This window comes from Diuraphis noxia, unplaced genomic scaffold (assembly GCF_037042655.1).
Source record: "Diuraphis noxia isolate RWA-SAM2 unplaced genomic scaffold, SU_Dnox_SAM2 contig0005, whole genome shotgun sequence".
Taxonomy (NCBI): domain Eukaryota; kingdom Metazoa; phylum Arthropoda; class Insecta; order Hemiptera; family Aphididae; genus Diuraphis; species Diuraphis noxia.
The window spans coordinates 22,039,731-22,050,768 of NW_028301715.1; the positions used below are offsets into that span (position 1 = coordinate 22,039,731).

Below are 11,038 nucleotides of genomic sequence, written 5' to 3' on the forward strand. Positions count from 1 at the left end.
TGGCTAAACTATCAACCCGACTAGTTACTAAATTTTTAATTTTGGGACTTAATTCGGAGGCAGCAGTACGCACTGTAAGTGTTAGGGTCTTGATGACATTTTCCCTTGAAATCCAAGTCTTCCTGAACCTTTATTATAAAATATTATATTTGTTGTACGGTTGTAGACCAAAATTCAAGTCAAATATTTATTGGAGTACTCAAGTAGTACATACGATCTAAGATAAGTGGACTAAGTGGAGCATCACAAATAATAATATTAATTATACATAATACTACAAATTATACACATATATACATAATATTCCTGTATAGGTTGTGTAGATTACTATTTCCATACTATGTCTTATTTTTTTTTTTATTCAATTATACATTATATACCTAAGTACATATTTTATATAACCTATGATCTAATTTTTGTTCTTAGCCAACCCACAAAAAAATGTATGATAACATTTTGTAATGTATAATCAGATTATTGCATGTAGGTCGCCATACTAAAACAGAAGTTTAATTTAATAATTAATTACCATATAATAATTATGTAAAATGTAAACAAAACAATATATAGGTACAATGGTACAAATTATACAACATATTATGCTAAGAGCGAACTAATTTGACAACACTAAAACAAAATAAATTTCAAAAAACTCCAATAATAGTTGGGTACAATCAAATATTTAATTGAATAATAAATCTGCGTGCCTGATTTATGTAATCGTTTCGGGTTTTGGTATAATATTTACGACTACGATGGCACGACAGGTACCACATTTAAATACAATTGTACACAATGCACATGATTATAATTGAATAATAATAATACGAATAACTCATTTAAAAATTAAAATATCGTAAAAAACCAACGAAAGAACACAGATAATGTTCTTACCTAAAAGTTTGATATTGACTCAGTTCGCTCTAATATATCAAAACTAACAGCACATAATTTTAAATAGTGAACGAAAATTTGCCATGTGTAGTACGTGAGTAAAACGGAGACAATACTTGAGGGTGAACGTCCACTTAAGCAATATACACTTATGGGAAATTTGTAACAATTGAACATTTAAATACATTTTTAAACAGAAAATAATTTTCACATTTCCGTTTAGTACACATTAGTATAATATATATAATGTATTTTAAACTTGGTGTGTATTAAATTGTACCACTACTAACTAATTAATATTAAAATAATGCAAGATTTGTAGATTATAATATGAGTTATTAAGCTTCAATTTATTATGATAACATAGGTAGGTCTTAAAATATCTTCTATGTGTACTTAGCTGTACAATAAAGATTCTAAATTTTAATTATTATTATCTAAAATAATACTGTTTTATGCATTAAACATGCATATATTAACTTTAAAATTACGGAAATGTATTTTTGTTTTAGTGTATAATAAATATATTATACCTAATAAGTCATATGTGGTAAAATAATGATTTGATTTCAAACTTTGAAAGTGATACGGTATACGGTACCGGCCGTAGTTGCTACCCCTGTTGCTGTAATCACTCGGGATTTTCAAAAACATATCCATGCCACACATACAAAAACACTTGTTACAACCCTACACACTTAAAAAACCTACAAACTCGATACACAAAAATAAGCGCTACTGTACCATCCCAAACCCAATGGCCTATGTAGTATGTATACCTAATGGCCTTAGTCACCAGGCTTAAGATCAATAAAAATAATAATAATAATAGGTAATATTATTTTTAATTCCATAAAGCTTAGAAACAAGTAATCCAACTCCACTATATATGCTTTAGGAAACTGAGTATGAAGAGTCAACTCATAATTATTATCAATCATCCATCGTCTAATTTTTAGGATGATTTCGCTTTCAACATAATCTACATTCTACGGCGTATAAGATTGAGTAGAATGTATGAAAAATTTACTGAATATGAAAAAAGATGGTCTTAAAGTACGTACCTATAAGTAATAGTAAATCCCATTAATCAGACTTTGAATGTCTGCGTTATTGAAGAAGAAAGGTGTGCGAGCACGTTTAATGAATTACTCTGTATGTTTCCATTATAAGTAAATTATAGTTGTTTTACTGTTATATCAACCATTTTCAGTTTTATAACATTTGAAATTCAAATAAGGTGAGGCTTAGAGCTTTTAAAATCTAAATAAATAAAGCACAAATAATATACGTGATGCAGTAATAAAGTTTGTTATTGATAAAATAATACATAATATATAATAGTTAGATAGATGCACCGATTATATATTATAATCTATAATATATATTGTTACAAACATTGAATCTTAACTATATAATAATAACAACGAAGGTACAATAGTTTATTTCTATAATATCATGTAGAATATTGCATAACGATAACTTAAAGAATGTTTATATCTTTTTTTTTACATTGACAGACACATTTTCGAGAAATGGGCAACTATTGAAAACCTATTATACAGTATATTAGTATTACTAGTCGGTGTAACTGACTAACGCACATTTATCGTCCAGCTTCTGGGTGGGAGTGTTACACGGGGGAGGTGTTGAGTTGGGGTTTTCCGTTGAGACGCACGCAAAACACTGCCCACTGCAGACGCAAGCCTTGTATTCACCGCAATTATTTATACAATCGTTTTGGGTGAGATACAGATTGTTATTGTCACTGTCCTGTGTACACAGGAGACACTGGAAATTCGATGAGTTGCTGATAGGGATGCACGGTCCTCCACTATCTTTGTGGCAGCCCGATTGCACGCAATCGCTACACGACTCGAAGACATTATCGTTATCGTCAGAGTACACGAAGACGATGTTCAAAAGTATGACGAATACTAACACGGGCACGACGGTGTACGGCAGAAACATTTTGGCTTTGCTGTTATTGTTGTTTTTTCGGACGGAATCAAGTCTGGTACCTAATGTGCGGTACTGCGATGTCTGTTATTTCGGAATCTGTTCCTCAACGATGACGAAGTTGATCTGGTCAATGCTTGCGCGTTAATATTTGATGGACTTACACTACAGTTCCGGTCGGATTACGCTTCGTTTTTATAGCCGAACGCCTGTCGGGTTCGCGATCGTGGTGTCGTTTAATTGGTCGGGTTTCGTCGTGGTAGAGACGTGCGATGGGCGGTCGAATCAACACGATAAAATTATTTTGTTTGACTTCCGTCGAACAGTGTGTCACAAATGTCCCGTTATATTGTAATTATCTCTGTGTTAAATCCTCCGCGTGATAACTATACGTTCTGTGGACGCGACATTGTTCAACAGCAATTCATTATGGAAATGTGCGACATAAAGTTTCAATTTCTTAACGGTTGTAGTGGTGATAAAACCATCACTCTAAATATATTGATGTGCCCACCCCACAGACTTAAACTTGAGGTGATTCGAGACATATAGGAAGTAATATATTATGCCAAATACTGCTATTATCTAAAATAGATAGGTATAACTAAAAAATAAATATTAGATTTGTGAGTAAATAGCATAAATTCATGATAATTTATTAATAAATAATAATTAACAAACAGTGGTATTCAATCCATAAGTACCTATCTATCTAAATATAGTTCTAGTAGTTCTATTAATCGTTAATTGTCGTAATAAATTTAAATATCTAATATATTGGTCCAAACGGTGCGTTCAACATTTTGAACTTAGAAAGACTATAAAAATTAAAAGAACTTCGCACCCGCATGTGTTGTCAACGTCTTACACATGTATACTACATAGCAAATTTTCGTTCACTATATAGTTTTAATTGTGTACTTTTGATTGGTTTTGATATTAGAGTAAATTGCGAATGAGTTATGTGCATTTTCAAATATTTATGCATTATAAAATATTATATTTGTTGTACGGTTGTAACATATATTCAAGTCAAATATTTATTCGGGTACTCAAGTAGTACATAAGAGCTAAGACAAGTGGAGCATCACAAATAATAATATTAATTATGATTAATACTACAAATAATACACATATATACATAATATTCTTGTATATGTTGTGTAGATTATTATTTCCATACTAAGTCTGATTTTTTTTTTATTCAATTATACAATATATATCTAAATACATATTTTACATAACCTATGATCTAATTATTGTTCTTAGCCAACCCACAAAAACATGTATGATAACATTTTGTGATGTATAATTAGGTTATTGCTTGTAGGTAGCCATACTAAAACAGAAATTTAATTTAATAATTAATTACCATATAATAATATGTAAAATGTAAACAAAACAATATAGGTACAATCAATAATCATTGATTAAATATACATAATAATAATTAATCAATGGTACAATGGTACAAATTATACAACATATGCTAAGAGTGAACTAATTTTACAACACTAAAACCATTAGCAACATAAACACTAGCACCATTTCCTTTTTAATCTGCGGTTAGGATTTCCTGGGAGTGTAAGGATGGAAAGATCTTTTATGAGAGGGTTTGGATGGGTTTGAAGTCGTTTGTGAAAATGTGTATAAAAAATGTGTGCTTCCTCTACAATAGTTCTCATATGAAGATCTTTATGAAGAGTTTGGTTAGAGATATAAGGCGGGACATTAGATAGTCGTCGGATTGATATATTTTGGAATGTTTGAATTCGATTAGTGTTGGATTTTTTGGCAGCACCCCACAGTTGGAGTCCATACGTCCAGATTGGTTTAAGTAGAGCTTTGTAGATTAATAGTATGGTGTTAAGGGTGGAACACTTATTTCTAATTAAGAGAGGTCTGAGCATGCGCATGCGATTATTTAAAGTTAGTCGTTTGGTTTGTAGGTGTTTATTCCATGTCATAAGAAAAATGGTTCTGAGTGGAGACGATTTGTCAGTCTATGATATTTTGTAGTTTAATACTACCTATATTATTTATTTTGCTATCAAAAAAAAAAAAAAAAATTAAAAATTAGGTACCCATAAAATAAGGTCCAGATTCATTATGCACACGACTCACTCAGGCTCTGTTACTGCTCAACTCGAACCCAATGGGTCATCATCAAATCATTTCGACAATATAATAGCTGGAGATGCGAATAAGCCATCACAATTGTTGCATATTCAGCATTTATATTATATGATATTACACCTATATACTGTTTATACTAACAATAATCATAAGTACCATAAGCGAGTAGAAACATATTGTACGACATTACGATTTATACTGTTAACAATAAATGTCGATATAATACGTTTATGTTATTATTTAATATTTATATTAATAATATTTAAAAAATTGGCGACGAAGAAAATAATAATTTAATCGTAATCACTAGTGCATTACAAGTTTCAAGTATTATATTATTCATACAAAATACTAATACAAAATGGCAAGTTTTACAGTATCATTTAGTTATGATCACGCGGAGGATTTGACACAGAGATAATTACAATGTAACAGGACTTTTGTGACACACTGTACTGACGACGGAAGTCAAACAAAATAATTTTGTCGTGCTGATTCGACCGCCCATCGCACATCTCTACCACGACGAAACCCGACCAATTAAACGACACCACGATCGCGAACCCGACAGCCGTTCAGCTATAAAAACGAAGCGAAATCCGATCGGAACTGTAGTGTAAGTCCATCAAATATTAACTCGCAAATATTGACCGGATCAACTTCGTCGTCGTTGAGGAACAGATTCCGAAATAACAGACATCGCAGTACCGCATATTAGGTACCAGACTCGATTCCGTCCGAAAAAACAACCACAGCAGCAAAGCCAAAATGTTTCTGTCGTACAGAGTCGTGCCCGTGTTCGTTTTCTCCATACTTTTGAACTTCATCTACGTGTACTCCAACCAACCTATTTTACCTGCACCATCTCCATCTGTTCAAATTGGAATAATTAAAAGTGACTTCTTGTCGTGTGACGAATGCATAGGATCGCGGTGCTACATGAAATTGAATGGACCGTGCATCTCCAACAACGACAAAACAAAGGACAAACCATCGACTTACTATTGTTTCTTGTGTACAATGGACAATAATAACAATCCTCTGTTCTACAGCGAAGATGAATGTAAAAAGGGATGCACGGATAACGAGATGACTTGCGCCTGCAACGAGCAGTGTTACTTGTGCGTCAAAAAAAATGACGACATCTCATCTTTCAAGTGCAACCTGCCCACCAAGATGGCGAACGATGAATGTAGGTTAGTCAATTATACTTGGACCAGTCAATGACACCGTGCCGCCATCGTCATGATATTATTTAATATTAATATTAATTAAATAATATTAAATTTTTTCAGCTATAATTTTTGTCCTCAGAAAAATTACCCCTCCTTCCCTCTTACCAATTCATAATATTTTTATAGTATGTGATATACCTATAAGGATTCGATCACCGACGCGATGGGTAAATTATTATTTTCACGGTTATACTTCACACAATATCCTCGCATAATAAGTAATTCCTCCGCAGCAATCCGTCATCCTGTTTACCACCATTATCGAGGTGCATAATATTAAATTATTATTATTCTGGTGCAGTGATGGCGTACACTATACGCGAAGACAACGAACGCCGTGAAACCACACGCCTTCGTGTCATAAGTAATATACATTTAATAAAATAAACGATTTTTAAACGTCTCTCCCTCCCGATTGGTAATACTATAATATATTGTATAATAGGTTTTCAATGGTTACCTGTTTCCCGAAAATTTAAAAAAAAAATACAAAAATTCTTTAAGTTTTTTGTTAGGCAATTTTGAATATTCCACATGTAATTATATAAATAAACTATTGTACCTTCATTGTTATAACTTTAATTATTATTATATAGTTAAGATTCAATGTTTGTAACATTATTTATTATACCTATTACCTATATAATCGGTGCATCTATCTAACCCAGCGTTTCCCAACCGGTGTGCGGCGAAATTTCACGACTATTAAAAAACGTTTATGTAAAATTTCGGTAATTGGTTAAAATAGTTTTAACGATTCTCTTTTTGGGGATATTGTTCACTATTTCTTATTGAATAATTTAAAATATTAGTCAGTTAGTCGTTAGTTGTCTGCTGTGATTGTAATGTATCTTGTTTTTACATTTTAATAAATTAAGAATTTAGGATAATTATAATAATATTTTTTTCCTAACTTACCATTTTAAACTGTTTGCCAGTAATATTAAACTGATATACAATTACTTTGGTATTAATAATTAATATGATGAAAGTCTAGTATAAAAAAAATATGTATACATATACAGACTGTCCAGTGAGGATTTATCCATTGCGTATCTCCCGAAATAATGGTAATATCGAAATTCAGGTTTTGTAATAAGACTCACGGGGATAAGAACTACAATTATTTAATATTTTAATTTATTTTAATGTTTTGGTAAAAAAGTTAAAGAATATATTTTTTTATTTAATCATTTCAAAAAAAATTAAAGATAGCCATTTTGTTGAGTTTGTTTTTATGAAAATATTGACGATTCAAAATTTTACTTTCGTTACTTTCCTGATTTTTAATAGAGAATTCCCATACGGCCGGCCGAATACTTTCCGTGTTCCTAATAGTTATAAATTTATAATCATATTTTATTTCATCAAAACTAAAAAAAATATTAAAAATCGGGAAATTTATGAAAATAAAATTTTGAAACGTCAATATTTTTAGAAAAATAAACTCAACAAAATGGCTATCTTTAATTTTTTTGAAAATGATTAAATAAAAAAATACATTTTTTAAATGTTTTACAAAAACATTAAAATAAATTAAAAAATGAAATAATTGTAGTTCTTATCCCTGTGAATCTTATCACAAAACCAGAATTTTGATATCTCCATTATTTCGTGAGATATCGCAATGGGTAAAGCCTCGCGGGACACCCTGTATAAGTCAGTGACAAGTGTGCCGCAGCTAAATATGGGTTGGGATTAGGGTGCCGCGAGGGAAAAAGGTTGGGAAACGCTGGTTAGATTCTAACCATTAAATTATGTATTATTTTATCAATATTAAACTATTGCTGTATCACGTATATTATTTATATAATTATAATTTATATAATTTATATAATTGTATAAATAATTGCGGTGAATACAAGGCTTGCGTCTGCAGCGGTCAGTGTTTTGCGTGCGTCTCAACGGAAAAACCTAACTCAACACCTCCCCCGTGTAACACTCCCACCCAGAAGCTGGACGATAAATGTGCGTTAGTCAGTTACACCGACTAGTAATACTAATATACTGTATAATAGGTTTTCAATAGTTGCCCATTTCTCGAAAATGTGTTCGTCCATGTAAAAAAAAAAAGATATAAACAATCTTTAAGTTATCGTTATGCAATATTCTACATGATATTATAGAAATAAACTATTGTACCTTCGTTGTTATTATTATATAGTTAAGATTCAATGTTTGTTACAATATATACTATAGATTATATGTAATCGGTGCATCTATCTAACTATTATGTATTATGTATTATTTTATCAATAACAAACTTTATTACTGCATCACGTATATTATTTGTGCTTTATTTATTTAGATTTAAAAGCTCTAAGCCTCGCCTTATTCGAGTTTCAAATGTTATAAAACTAATAATGGTCGATATAACAGTAAAACAAAATATATAATTTACTAATAATGCGAACATACAGAGTAATTCATTAAACATGCTCGCACACCTTTCTTCTTCAATAATGCAGTCATTCAAAGTCTGATTAATGGGATTTTATATTATAGGTACGTAATTTAAGACCATCTTTTTTTCATGTCCAGGAAATTTTTCATACATTCTACTCAATCTTTTACGCTGTAGAATGTATATTATGTTGAATGCGAAATCATCCTAAAAATTAGACGATGGATGATTGATAATTATCACTTGACTCTTCATACTCAGTTTCCTAAAGAATATTTAGTGGAGTTGGATTTCTTGTTTCCAAGCTTTATGGAATTAAAAATATTATTACCTATGATGGATAATCACTATGAATTGACTCTCCATACTCAATTTCCTAAAGATTATATAGTGGAGTTGAAGTACTTGTTTCCAAGTTTCTTGGAATTAAAAATATTCGTATCATAGATGAGTTTAATAGGTACATCTATAGAAAATATTATAGGAAATTAAAATCATAGGTATAGTGTCATGAAAAGTTCCCAAAATCTTCAAAATAGTAGATAAGGGTGAACTAGTGTTTCATTTAAGGTATGTTTAGTACAGTCCAATATATATTATTATGTGCATGACATTAAAAGTTAAAATCAAATGGCAGCAGGTTCAGGTAAACAGATGAAAAATAATTTCCAAACCTATTGATAATCTCTACTTTGAAAGAAGAATAAAATTTAATCGTCTTATCTGTAACCACGTTTTATACATTTCCGAAAATAACATTGATAACTGTAGTAAAATTATACCTGTATGATTGTATCAAACCTAAATAAGTTAACAAATTTTTATCAGTTTTATATTCAAAACCGAAAATATTGATTATTTGTTTTTGGTTGTACTGGCTTAGACTCAGGGTTGAATCCAGACAATTTTTCTGGGGGCGGGGCTCACATTTTTTGAATGTGAATGGTGATACGTCATTTTATTATTATGAATTATATCTATTATATATTTATTACAATTCAGAAATTATAAATATTCAAAAAATTACAAAATAAATTAGAAACCTATTTATTGTTTATATTTAAATTAGTATTGTGCATTTAATAAATAAGTTAATTTTGTTGAAAGTCAGAAAGTTGTATTTGTCAGGGGGTCGTAAGAAATTTAGGCGAATGCCCCCCCTGAAGTATACCTGGATTCAACACTGCTTATACTTAAGGTGGTTCGAGACATATAAGAAGTAATATATTATGCCACATACTGCTTTTATCTATAATCGATACTTATAACTAAAAATAAATATTAGATTTTTGAGTGAATAGCATAAATTCATCATACAGTATAGCCTCAATATTCCGGACGAATTCAGACCGATCACATATATACAAAAAAAAACACCCATCATTGTAAGACCAATACATTCATCACTTCGTTCAGAATCTAAAAAGTGACAGAATAACGGGAATTTTTACGCAAAACCAATTTTCGACCAAATCGATTTTTTTATATGGTTGTTATTCAAAAACTAAACACTGTAAATACTTGAAATTTTCACCAAATGTTTATGTTAGTGTTATCTATATACAGTTTAATCTTCAGAATTTTTTGACTTTTTTAAATTATTTATAGACCACTGAAATTTTCGATTTTTAAGAGAATTTTTTTTTTTGAAGTGTCGGTAAAAAAAATTTGGATGACCAAAAAAACGTGGAAATTTAATACAAAGTTCTTTTTGAGTTGTTCTTATTGTAGCTAAAAAAAATTAAAAATCGTTAGTCACAATTTTTTTTTATTAGCGTTAACAGTTCAAATTTTTACAAAATCTGTCGAAAACGCGAAAATTTGCGTTTGAAAATTTGAGTAATTTTGAATTTGAAAAATCATAAAAAAATTTTTGTTTATAACTAAGGATTAAAAATACAACACTAAGTTTTCCATAAATTTTTCTTCGAGTAGCTATAGAGAAAACTCGAATCATCGTTATAGAAAAATTTTTAATTGCGTTTGAATTTAAAATCTTTACGAAATTGCGTAACGATAACGATTTATCCTCAAACGATTTTAAACATTTGTTATTATTCAAAAAGTATAAGTCGTAGATACTTGAAATTATTTTACCAGTTATTTAGATTGGAATTTTCTTTACATGATTTAATTTTCAAAATATTTTGACTTTTTTTGAGATATTTATAGACAACTTAAATTTTCAATTAACCTAACCTAACTATTACGATTTAACCTCAAACCAAGTATATGTATATCTATAATTATGTAAGGTATTATGAATTATGATAATTACATGCAATGTTTTTGGAAAAATTGATTAACCATGCCTTATGCAAAATGCGTCGTAATTAAAAAATAAAATATTTGTTTCAAAATAGAATATATGACAATATTTAAATATAATATATCCTAGACTGACAAATCA

General features: G+C 30.0%; 1 protein-coding gene across 1 annotated transcript; it reads left to right on the plus strand.

The window, feature by feature from the left end:
- Window positions 1-5,590: 5,590 nt before the first annotated feature.
- Window positions 5,591-8,507, plus strand: LOC107164947 (uncharacterized). Its single transcript, XM_015512980.2, has one exon. It carries the CDS (start codon window positions 5,758-5,760, stop codon window positions 6,214-6,216), a length of 459 nt encoding a protein of 152 aa, XP_015368466.2. The 5' UTR covers window positions 5,591-5,757; the 3' UTR covers window positions 6,217-8,507.
- The last annotated feature ends 2,531 nt before the right edge of the window (window positions 8,508-11,038 follow it).

Bases quoted from the DNA above. Each gene is read 5' to 3' on its own strand.
- LOC107164947 (XM_015512980.2), top strand. From the start codon at position 5,758: ATGTTTCTGTCGTACAGAGTCGTGCCCGTGTTCGTTTTCTCCATACTT.